General features: G+C 35.2%; 4 protein-coding genes across 5 annotated transcripts; all 4 read right to left on the bottom strand.

The window, feature by feature from the left end:
* Positions 1 to 531: 531 nt before the first annotated feature.
* Positions 532 to 3,430, bottom strand: LOC129567049 (carboxypeptidase B-like). Its single transcript, XM_055443579.1, has 5 exons — positions 3,162 to 3,430; positions 2,792 to 2,974; positions 1,620 to 1,761; positions 1,025 to 1,550; positions 532 to 952 (listed from the first exon to the last, which is right to left on the bottom strand). The coding sequence occupies exons 1-5, from the start codon at positions 3,346 to 3,348 to the stop codon at positions 707 to 709; spliced, it is 1,284 nt and encodes a 427-aa protein (XP_055299554.1). The 5' UTR covers positions 3,349 to 3,430; the 3' UTR covers positions 532 to 706.
* Positions 3,431 to 4,568: 1,138 nt separating this feature from the next.
* On the bottom strand, positions 4,569 to 7,405 carry LOC129567043 (carboxypeptidase B-like). The gene is made up of 6 exons (XM_055443566.1): positions 7,098 to 7,405; positions 6,786 to 6,968; positions 5,696 to 5,837; positions 5,194 to 5,630; positions 5,040 to 5,128; positions 4,569 to 4,948 (listed from the first exon to the last, which is right to left on the bottom strand). Exons 1-6 carry the CDS (start codon positions 7,297 to 7,299, stop codon positions 4,712 to 4,714), a joined length of 1,290 nt encoding a protein of 429 aa, XP_055299541.1. The 5' UTR covers positions 7,300 to 7,405; the 3' UTR covers positions 4,569 to 4,711.
* A 324-nt stretch (positions 7,406 to 7,729) lies between these two features.
* Positions 7,730 to 10,932, bottom strand: LOC129580372 (5-demethoxyubiquinone hydroxylase, mitochondrial-like). Of its 2 annotated transcripts, none has more exons than XM_055470720.1 (3): positions 10,773 to 10,932; positions 8,027 to 8,507; positions 7,730 to 7,939 (listed from the first exon to the last, which is right to left on the bottom strand). In XM_055470720.1, the coding sequence occupies exons 2-3, from the start codon at positions 8,498 to 8,500 to the stop codon at positions 7,781 to 7,783; spliced, it is 633 nt and encodes a 210-aa protein (XP_055326695.1). In that variant the 5' UTR covers positions 8,501 to 8,507; positions 10,773 to 10,932; the 3' UTR covers positions 7,730 to 7,780. The 2 variants fall into 2 exon arrangements, with proteins under 2 accessions (XP_055326695.1, XP_055326694.1); XM_055470719.1 differs by lacking the exon at positions 10,773 to 10,932 and adding an exon at positions 8,759 to 8,865.
* LOC129580371 (dehydrogenase/reductase SDR family member 7) lies at positions 8,794 to 10,578 on the bottom strand. The gene is made up of 4 exons (XM_055470718.1): positions 10,054 to 10,578; positions 9,480 to 9,973; positions 9,134 to 9,414; positions 8,794 to 9,058 (listed from the first exon to the last, which is right to left on the bottom strand). Exons 1-4 carry the CDS (start codon positions 10,175 to 10,177, stop codon positions 8,992 to 8,994), a joined length of 966 nt encoding a protein of 321 aa, XP_055326693.1. The 5' UTR covers positions 10,178 to 10,578; the 3' UTR covers positions 8,794 to 8,991.
* Positions 10,933 to 10,963: the final 31 nt, after the last annotated feature.

Genomic DNA, 10,963 nt, shown 5'->3' with positions numbered 1-10,963 from the left:
TTTTGCTTTTTCGACTATTTTTTTTTCAAAATCGTGTGGCAAGCCTGAATATTCGATGATTCAATAAGTTGGTTTAGAGATGTCATTGGCTGTCTTTTGGTATTCCGGCAAGGTAATGAAATTTCCATTTAATAACGCTCAACATATAGAATAATAAAATACTCGCTGAGTTCCATCACATGAAATGATACGTGTGACGGCATATTTTCACACGCAACTTCGTTCCCAGTGCGCCGAGCATTCGCTATATATAGAGCGAACGTATCCGAATATTAGAAACCACACGTTATTACATGTAGCTAGTGATCGACGCACTGTGAACGAAGTTCCGTGTGAAAATATGCCGTCACACGTATCATTCCATGTGATGGAACTCAGAGAGTATTTCCTGTTTTCACATTTGCAGGCAAGCGCCACAATCGTAACGATCGTGAATGATTCTAGCTCATGTGACCAAATGGGAAACCGGCTGAAAAAAATGGAAGCAGACAACAGTTCAAAACACTATTTTATTTTCTCAAACATGTGTATTTTTTATATATTTTGTTCTATTCTAATTATTATGTAATTGTGATAAATCTGCAAACAAGTAGTAAATGAAATGCATTCGTGTCATGTAGACGTAGTCAATAAAAATGATAAAAACCAAATCATTAAAACTGTGATGTCTTCTATTTTGCCACGGAATGCCACTAACTGACTAGATTCATTTCATTTCATTAGCTATGGCCTGTGATACAGTATGGACAAATGCACGAGCCTCTTTGGCCGTTGGTTCAATGAATTCTGGAGGCAATACAAATCCATAATGACCCTTATCACGCAATTCAGCGGTGTAACTATATTTCACACCAAGGCTTTTGGCCCAATCATCAGAGCCTCCCGCGGCCGGATACAACAATATTGCTGACGATCCAACGGTGTACTTTTGATTGTCCAATGCTTTGATATTCTGCCAAATTTTGAAAAATATTGAATATAATTTTCATCAACGAGAATTCTTCTAGAATATATAAAGGTATACCTTTGCGGCTTCGTTGCCTACACGGGCCAGATCTTCGTGGTCATCTGGTAATTCCTTGTCATAGCCCCATGGATACAGAATCCATTGACCATAACTGTGGAAGGTCAAGTATGCATCGAATTTTTCGTTGGTATTTTTGAAGAAACTTTCGACTGCAGCCGATTCTAGTTCGGAGAAAGCTTTAGCTCCGCGGAAAATTTCACTGCATGGATCAATCGATGTACCTAATCCACCCCATTTGTAACCAAAGTTTCTATTCAAATCGACACCAGCACATCGACCGGTATTTCCACCACTGCGATTCTTGCGCCATAGACGGTCAGATTTGCGCGAATATTCATATCCGTCTGGATTGTGCACTGGCAACACATACCAGTTGACATTTTTTATATGATCCGGTTGACTTTCCCAGTTTTCAACTAAATCATTCCCGATATAAGTTACGGATGCTGGACTGACCCATTCGCGTGCATGAATTCCGCCGTCAATCCAAATTGCCTTATTTCCACTATTTCCATTTGAAATTCTAGGGAAAATCAATTGATTTATAAGCAATGCGAATTTGAATTACATAGTTAAGACTTTTATTTCATACTTCAACACTTTCAATGGCCGGTTTTCAACCGAATAGCCAATGGTTTGAAGTGAACACAAATTCGGATATTTCTCAACCAAATAGTCTAGAAATTTGAAGATGTCCTCAGTTGAATGGTATGCCGTCCACGTAAGAGGATGATCTGAAAGAAGTGTAATTCTATAAAAAAAATTAAACACCTTTGAAAAAAATAAATGCAATAAAATAAAAACATGGTGTTGTTTTGAGTCATTGTAATGTAATCAAAACCGTTAAGTGATATCGTTTGCAATGAGAACAAAACAAAAATTGAATTTATGAAATTAATTAAATGCCATTAAAAATGATATCTTATTGTAGATCTTTTTGTAGATAATACATATATTGAAAGACCAAATAAATATTTATTATTTTAAACTTATTATAAAACAAGACCGCAGATCATCGCTTCGCTTCGCTCTTCGTTCTTGAAGTTTGTAAATTTAAGGGGTTTAATTAATTTGATGTTTTTCATCAAATTATTATCGTAAGCTACATGGAATGTAGTTTTAATCGTAGTATACTTTTGTATGCAAATCATTTTAATATTGTCAAAAATAATTAAATAAATTTATATGATGATATTGTATTCTTCACTTATGTGTTTTATGTACATTCAATGTGAGTGATCATCGTACATTATTTCACATTGGTAACGAAAAAAGTGTAAAATTTTTTTTTAGTTATTCCAAAAGTGAATCAATTGTTATTTTAAATGAAAATGAAATGAGTATATCGTTTACTCGCTGAGGATGACAACTGTCGAAATGCATCAGAACCAAAGCAATTTTATTATATTTCAATAAACTACTTAAGTATAAATTAAAGAAGTAAAATTGTTGAAAAAGCAAAGTCATTTAAGGTGTTTTCATTTAAAATAACAATTGATTCAATTTGGACTTTGCGGTACAATATATTTTATCGTTTTTACAAAAAACATTCCTATTCCAAAAGTGAATTACAAGAACATGATTTTATTTCATTTTTGCAAATGAGCGTAATTGCTTCATTTCAAATAAAAAATATGGATATTAAAATGAATCAATGTACGGACCGTACAGTACGGTCAAAAAAAATGGCCTGAAGACTCTTAAAATTTCCTAGCCTACATTCCATGTAGTGCTAAAAACCTATTTAATGAGATAGTTACAAACCTTGGTTTATTACAACATTGTCATTGAGCGGCTGGGCCTCTAGTTCGATTAGCTTTTGTAAATCCTCGATTTGGACTGAATATTGAATGTTATTATCTTGAAGTACTTTACGAACTTGATTGATAGTCGATTGTTTCACTAGCACATCAGCTGTAGTATGATCGCTATTCCAGACTGTGACATCTGAACAAACATACAAAAGCAATATCACGTAATAAGTTGGAAAATATTTCAAGAATGTCCACAAATATTTTTTATTATATATGTTAAAAAAATAATAATGCACAACACAAAAAGGAATTCATTCTAAATTACCTGCCCAAAATATATTTTGTATTTTACACTTCACATTCCCAGTTATTGTACTTACCGAATTCCTCTTTTAGGCTTGGGATCACGTTCATGTCCTTGGAAATTTGAACATTCCATAGCTGATAGCCATCATATCGTACGGCCGTTTCAATGAAATGTTCCTTTTGTATGTCATCAACAGAGCTGGGAGCGGCATCGACCCATAAAAATAAGCCGAGGATCGCGAAAATAAGCTGCTTTGCCATGGTAATGTAGCTTAGATTGAAGTCTAAAATTTTCTTTGGATAGAGACCAACTGATACTCTCACTGATGAAAGCGAATTGAATGACAACCTTATCACAACTGATTTCTTCATGAATCGACATCGGTTTTTATAGCAATTTGGTACCGACGTTTTGTGTCATTCGACATAACATAATGTACATAGGAATACTCCAGATTTTATGAACAGATGTAGTTTGATAAAGTCCACGTGCGCTCTAATAATTCATACTGGAATGGAATGGTCTATTTACCAGGAATCTAATCTATGATAAGCAAGGCCGTAGCCAGCTCGAAATGTCCGGGGGCGCTCAAAAATTAATCATGAGCGCAGAAGTAATGAAGACTAAAAAAGCTAATTCTATAGTTTTTTATCGTAGCATTATCTTCTAGCCTATATAATTGGAATTTTTAAAATCAAAATCAATAACTCCAATTTAATATAATTTGAAGATATTCATATATATATCCTATTTAAAACCAATTATTTATTGCGCATAGAGAATAGACATTTTTTTCCGAGTTTTCTGGTGTTTCTTTTTCTCTGATTTATCAAAACTTGAAACAAACGATTCATGAACAAATTCACATTGCTAATGGCGCGACAATATTACAATCAATTTAAACTATTTACGTCCAAATATTATATCTTATAAAATAGCTGCCAACGTTTTTTTAAGATTATTTCTCCGTGTAAACTAACGGTTGGCTCCAGTCAGTTTCAATTGAAATATAAGTAATACAACGATTCGATTGGCACTTATGTGATTTTTTCGATTAATATTTCTCTCTCAATGTCAAAACTTCGATAAAACTCGAGATCAATTTTTGAAATTATTTTTTGGAAAGGCGCCCGTGAATCATCAGAGGGCGCTTAGCGCCCTTTCACGCCCCCGTGGCTACGGCCCTGATGATAAGATTCCAATATTTAAGTGGACAAGTAAATGCTAAATCGTTGTTCTTTTTCTTCCGAAACCGAATGAAAAAATATTTGCTTGCAATTTTTATAGCCTAATTAGAACAAATTTGCATAATTTTTTGCACAAGGTATGTACGCCATTGGGGATATTTTTTATATCGTATTTTTTGTAAACTCGTAAATTGTATGAATATTTTGCACTATCATTTAGACATTTGTCACAAACTAAATCATTACATGTTTCAAATGTTTGAAATAGTTCAGTTCAGATTAAAACAGTGAAATTTATACAATAACACTCAGATTTATTAAAAACAAAGTACAAAAAAACATAAAATTTGTTGCATTTTATCTCATTTATATGTATTTAGCAAGCTTTTACGAAATATGAATTTAGCGTATTGATAAAATCAAATCACTTCCAACTTTAGTTAGCTATTTCTCCTGAAACGGTAAATACAAATGAAAGAGCCTCTTTGGCTGTTGCTTCTATGTATTCTGGAGGCAATACAAATCCATAGCGGCCCGTGTCACGTAATTCGATTGTGTAGCTGTACTTGATTCCAATACTTTTCCCCCAATCGTCTGAAGCACCGGCGGCTGGATACAACAATGCTGCTGAATTTCCCGGAGTGTAAACTTGATGGTCTAATTCTTTGATTTTCTGCGAAAAAAATTAATTGTAAAAGTCTTTTTATTTGTACTTTGCATCTTCAAAAGCGTTGGATATGTTCGAACAGAAATGTTTCATCTACCTTTGCACCTTCTTTGCCAACACGGGCCAGATCTTCATGGTCGTCTGGCAAAACATTCCCATATCCCCATGGATGCAGAATCCATTGGCCTAATTGAAATTACATTCAATATAGCACTTAAAGGTGTATAGTTTTTGCAATAAAATGTACTGACCGTAACTGTGGAAGGTCAAGAAAGCCCCAAATTTTTTCTCTTCAGTGTTGTCAAAGAAATTTTTGACTGCAGCCGATTCTGGTTCGGAAAAAGCTTTACTTCCACGGTAAATGTCACTGCATGGATTACTCGACGTACCTTCACCGCCCCATTTGTAACCATAGTTTCTATTCAAATCGACTCCAAAACAGTTGTTTCCTCCTTTAGAACGATTTTTGCGCCACATTCGATTTGTGCTACGCGTGTATTCATAGCCGTCTGGATTGTGGACTGGCAATACGTACCAGTTGACATTTTTTATATGATCCGGTTGACTTTCCCAGTTTTCTACTAGTTCGTTCACAATATAGGTTACCGATGCCGGGCTGATCCATTCGCGTGCATGAATTCCCCCATCAATCCAAATTGCCTTATTTCCACTATTTCCATTTGAAATCCTAGAGAAAATAAATTCATTCATTTGCGGTATGATCTTGAGTCGGTTAAGATGTTCATTTCATACTTCAATACTTTCAGAGGTCGGTTTTCAACCGAATAGCCAATGGTTTGAAGTGAACACAAATTCGGATATTTTTCAACCAAATAGTCTAGAAATTTGAAGATGTCCTCAGTTGAATGGTATGCCGTCCACGTAAGAGGATGATCTAAAAAAGCATTATTTGTAGACAAATATTGTATAAGAAAATAATCCAACAAATTGACATTATTGTGCAAACTATGTCATTGCATTAATTCAGGCACTTGTGGGAGATAACAAAAACAATGTATTTTTATAGTGCCGTTCGTATCACGAAACACTGAATGGTCCGGATAACTGTGAATTGTTAGTGCGGTGTCGAGTTCCCAATTCAGAATACCCTTAATTTATGTATGCCTTCAGAAAACTGGATGAAGTCGGGTGAAACGAAAATCCAACACAGTGAAGCGCAATGGTAATATATTCAGCAAATCCGAAACCGTTCAGAGTTCAGTTTTTGTCCCTATCGAAAGATCACTGACTTGAATCATGAATGACTTTTAAAATGTCATATCTGACAAATGCCATTTCCAACAATTGGGTAAACTTTATGACGAAAGCATTTACTTATACATACTTCCAGAATATACCGTATAGATGCCGTTAGAGCATTCATTGCTGAATATTTTCCATTTACTTTGTTGCAAAAATTGTCCTAAAAACCCAAAAATCGTCCTATAAATTACGAAAATCATCCTAAATATCACACAAATCGTCCTGAAAAAAATACAAAAATCGTCCTAAAGAAATACAAAAATCGTCCTGAACATGAAGTTGATGTATCATCCATTGGGCTGTTTCCTGCTATACCACCAAAGTTCTTTGTGATGACTTTCAATGCTTCACGCAATAACATTACTGAGCTCAACGAAAAAATCGCGATCAATTGGATGTCATTACGAGACATCGACTTTTCATACAATCAAATCGAAAGATTGACTGATCAATATTTCAACGCGATTGGTCATAGTCACACTTATATAATGTCACATTGATTACATAGGACTCATTGTTATTCGATCTTTCCGTTTTTGGAGTGTGTTTGAATTGTTAGTGTAGATCAAATGATACGAACCAAGTTTTGTTGCGGTGTTTTGCTTTGATGGCAGTGCCTCGAGTTCGATTAGCTTTTGTAAATCTTCGATTTGGACTGAATATTGAATGTTATTATCTTCAAGTACTTCACGAACTTTATTTACAGCCGATTGTTTCACAAGCACATCAGCCGCTGCATGATTGTTTGCCCAAAGTGTCACGTCTGAGCGGAAAAACGTAATAAATAATAACGAGTTAGCAAATCTTCAAGATGTTACAACAATCTTAAAGTGTTCAAATTGTTAAATTTGTTATTGTTTTTAATTTCTCTTTTGATAATCAACTTTCTTACCAAATTCTTCATTCAAGGTTTTGATCACTTTTCTAGTTTGATCATCGGTAAAACTAACACTCCACATCTGGTCGCCATCATATCGAACGGGCGTTACGACAAATTGATCAAAATTTTCTTCATTAATAGAACTTGGAGCAGCATTAGCTAACGCTAGTAGACTGAGAACCGCAAAAATTGCGAATAAAAGACCCCTTTCCATTTTAAAGCCGTTAGATGTTGTTTAAGAAATGTCGGTAATTCTATAACAATATTGAAAACTAACCGTATGAAGTCTCAACTGAAACTAAGTTCCTCATGAATTTGTGTCAGGCTTTATAGTACTTCGACGGTGACTAATTTTCAACTAGACATTTGATGCTATGTATATACAATTATACATTGTTCACTGAAAAATATACATATATACCATTTCAGAGTGTTAAAGAGTTGATATAGTTTGATAAACAAAAATACGTGCAGCAATTTAGCAAAATTGTCTGTTCCATAAAAAACAAGCGTGCGATAAGATTTCACTTTTTAAGTGGAATGAAAATAGACCATTGGTTTTTTTCCTTTCACCATCAAGTATATTTTTTTTTTTGCAAATTCTTCAATTTAATTCAAAAATGTTCACAAATTTTTTTCGGGTATTTATTTAGATAATTGTCTTAGGTAATTGATAAAAGCTAATCTACTTTTAACTAAATTTTCTTCGAAATGGCAATTGCTGCTTTGCAGCTTAATTTTATGACTTCGGTCATTGCTTTGTAGAATGGCGCTTGTTCGGCTCCATGATCAATGCCAGTGTCGTGATGTTCCTGCTCTTCGTCGCGGAACTTCGTTATCGTGGCCAAAAGCTCCTACAAAAAAAATATTGGAATGTAAATAAAAACATGAATAAGTGGGTGCTTTGAAAAAAAGGTGACTAATACATGGATGTCCCGTACCTTATCAACTTTTGGATTTTCCATGATTTGTCGCAATTGATCATTGTAATGTTCAACTATGACAGTTTCAACAGCAACTGTGCATGCCATGGCTGCTTTTTCTCCGAGTAAAGCAGTTCCAGCTCCTAATACATAGCCGGCTACATTCCAAATGGGTGTCATAACCGTCGGCCGAACGCGATATTCTCGGATTAATCGTTCAAATTCACTTCGATGCTTCTTCTCCTGCTCCCACATATGTTTCAAAGTTGGACCGACCGATGTTTTACCCAGGACTGCGTGTTGTCCGGCATAAATTCTATCGGCACCCAATTCACCGGCATGATTAATACGAATTATTTCATCGATTAATGGTGATGCTCGCAATCGTTGTGTTTTTGTTGCTTCCGAAGCAGCTGCGCTTGTACTGGCTTGTTTCACCAAATGGGAATACTTTGTGGGCAATTGAAGAATACGATGATTTAGACGGTTCATTGTGATACTATGAAAATAGAAAAAATCAATATCATTCTGACATCTATTTTTTCTTTAATAAAATTGTGGCAAATGCGCCTCGAAAAAAAACAATGACCCAAACTTGGCTTCAAGTCGAAATTGCAAATTCTTGAGATGAAATATGTTATGGTAATTTCGTCCAACAAAAATGGCTTCAGTTGCTCAAACAATAGAAATGTGTCCTAATAACCATTTCTCGTTGAGTGCAAAAATTGGACATAATGTTTGAAAACTTACTAAAACTTATAAACGATAAGAAAAAATGGCATCAATTCAAAATATGAAAATGGCTTTCGTCTAAATTTTATTTTCACCATCAAGTGACCAATAAATTGAATATGTGCTATGTTTGGAATATGGGTAAAAATAGAAATTCAATTTGTATGATTGTTTGAGATGAATTCTCTGATTTCATATTTTCATCGATATGCAAGTGTTATGTTGGTTGATATGGCTGCTTGTTTAGTTCATTAGTTCGCTGGTGCAGTTGTATCTCGGATTTTTTGTAAGCCCGATTTACCCAAAATCATCAATATTCTGCAAAGAAGAAACGTTCAGAATGAGTTTGTAAATTAAATTCTGGGAATGTTTTAACTGAAAATGCGCGCATACATTTTACGTAAATTGGGATAATAGCACGAGATGTACATCAACCCTGGTACTGGGAATGGTCCAACAAAGTTTATTTGGCATCGATTGGCGAGAGCAATGGCCATCAGCACGGCACAGCGTTCGGCAGTCATTCGACGATCAGTAGCTTGAACGGATTGATTGTAATTCTGTCCGTGTATGCCGGTAAATGCATGCTGCAAAAACTCGGTATGTGTTGGGCCCGGGCAGAATAGTGTTACATCCATGGTTGGGTGATCAAGTTTAAGTGTTTCAAAATAGCCCTAAAAATTGATGAATTTGTCACAAATCGGCAGTTTGACAGTTTAGAAACAAATATATAACCCACGTGTATTGCGTGTTTGGCTGCCGTGTACGATGCTGAGTTCGGCACTGATATCAATCCAACAGAGCTCGATGTAACCGCAACGTGACCTCGACTTTTACAATGCCTTACATAAATGCGCGTCAAATTTACGATGCTAAATACATCAAGTTCAAACAATTCACGATCAACGCTTAGATCAATTTCTTCGAACGATGCCCTCTGCGAACGTCCAGCATTATTCACCAAAATATCGAGACCACCGAAATGATTAACCACCGTATCAAAGTAGCGTTGATGCTGGCTAATGTCTAGCATATCCATTTTCAATACCAAAATGTCATTTGGTCGTAGTAATTTCGATTGCTTCAAGCATTCTTCTTTCACAGCCTGCAAACGATCACCGCTTCGCGCCGAAATACACAACCTCACATGATGTTTTGCTAATTCAATTGCCAACTGTTTACCAATCCCGCTACTCGCGCCTGTCAACCACACCACTTTTCCTCTCAATGTATCTAATAATAGTGCAAACGATGATAACCCATTTTATGTCTCATTGTTTGAATGCGATATCATGCGGCAAATGTACGCTTACCTATTGGCTTGCCCCATCGCTCTTTCAACCACAATTCAATGTCCGAATCAAGAACCACCCACAAAATTATATTTATTAAATAGTATAAAAATACCACAATCCCAATGAATTCAAAAATACCCATCGTTTTTATTTTACTTGCAAACGCGATTGAACTTCAAACCCAACAGAATTGATATTCTCAAAAAAATTTTAATAACACCGATTATATTATCAAGAATTTAATGACAGTAAATCGTGTAAAAAACTCTTTTTTATGTGTATTGGTGAGATACAGAGGCAAAGATGGATTGATTAAAGACAGTCAACCACACATTTGAGCGGCAAGCATACGCAGCTCAACAAACAGACACAGACTTCCATTGAATTGTACTACTGTTTTCGAACATGCACTTTAATCACAACTACTTAAATTTTTATGCCCAAAATTCATTTTCCTTTGTCTATCTTCGGCATACATATCAACGCAATTTCAATTTACATTGCAGACACTTCTTACCCATACACAAAAGAACATTAAACTCGGATGTGTGTGTGCATAAGTTTATTAACTCATGGATGAGCCTATTGAAGTGCGAATTTATGATTGTTTTCGATACATTCAAGAGAAGTTTACTTATCTTTGAATTTTCAACACGATTATTCTTCCACTAAATAAGGTCATTGTCGATTCTGAACATTTGCCACGAAAATTATTTAAATTACTCAATGCTACTTACTTTCTTCGTACCCTCTTGGAATTTTAGCCGAGAATTATTGAACTTTGGTAATAATTGCGTATTGTTTTGAAATTCGCTTTGAAAAGACTAGAAGAAGTGGGAAAAGTCATAACAAATCGAAAGTACGTACGTATGATATTTGAGGTTATGTTGAACTTGACAGTCAGCAGAGTGCGTTCCATCTCCATGGA

The sequence above is a fragment of the Sitodiplosis mosellana genome, unplaced genomic scaffold (genome assembly GCF_009176505.1).
Source record: "Sitodiplosis mosellana isolate CC-2019 unplaced genomic scaffold, AAFC_SMos_1.0 Smas_scaffold_1, whole genome shotgun sequence".
NCBI lineage: Eukaryota > Metazoa > Arthropoda > Insecta > Diptera > Cecidomyiidae > Sitodiplosis > Sitodiplosis mosellana.
This window is presented reverse-complemented; position numbering and strand designations above follow the sequence as displayed.

Excerpts from the sequence above, each read along its gene's own strand:
- LOC129567049 (XM_055443579.1), bottom strand. The coding sequence starts at position 3,348 with ATGGCAAAGCAGCTTATTTTCGCGATCCTCGGCTTATTTTTATGGGTC. Across the intron at positions 2,975-3,161 it reads AAGCCTAAAAGAGGAATTCG|ATGTCACAGTCTGGAATAGC; the intron begins GTAAGTACAATA and ends ATGTTTGTTCAG. Across the intron at positions 1,762-2,791 it reads CAATGTTGTAATAAACCAAG|ATCATCCTCTTACGTGGACG; the intron begins GTTTGTAACTAT and ends CACTTCTTTCAG.
- LOC129567043 (XM_055443566.1), bottom strand. The coding sequence starts at position 7,299 with ATGGAAAGGGGTCTTTTATTCGCAATTTTTGCGGTTCTCAGTCTACTA. Across the intron at positions 6,969-7,097 it reads AACCTTGAATGAAGAATTTG|ACGTGACACTTTGGGCAAAC; the intron begins GTAAGAAAGTTG and ends TTTTCCGCTCAG. Across the intron at positions 4,949-5,039 it reads TTGGCAAAGAAGGTGCAAAG|AAAATCAAAGAATTAGACCA; the intron begins GTAGATGAAACA and ends TTTTTTTCGCAG.
- LOC129580372 (XM_055470719.1), bottom strand. The coding sequence starts at position 8,838 with ATGGTGAAAATAAAATTTAGACGAAAGCCATTTTCATATTTTGAATTG. Across the intron at positions 8,508-8,758 it reads CTTATCGTTTATAAGTTTTA|TATCACAATGAACCGTCTAA; the intron begins GTAAGTTTTCAA and ends CTATTTTCATAG. Across the intron at positions 7,940-8,026 it reads AAAATCCAAAAGTTGATAAG|GAGCTTTTGGCCACGATAAC; the intron begins GTACGGGACATC and ends TTTTTTTTGTAG.
- LOC129580371 (XM_055470718.1), bottom strand. The coding sequence starts at position 10,177 with ATGGGTATTTTTGAATTCATTGGGATTGTGGTATTTTTATACTATTTA. Across the intron at positions 9,974-10,053 it reads GCGATGGGGCAAGCCAATAG|ATACATTGAGAGGAAAAGTG; the intron begins GTAAGCGTACAT and ends CACTATTATTAG. Across the intron at positions 9,059-9,133 it reads TATCCCAATTTACGTAAAAT|AATATTGATGATTTTGGGTA; the intron begins GTATGCGCGCAT and ends TCTTCTTTGCAG.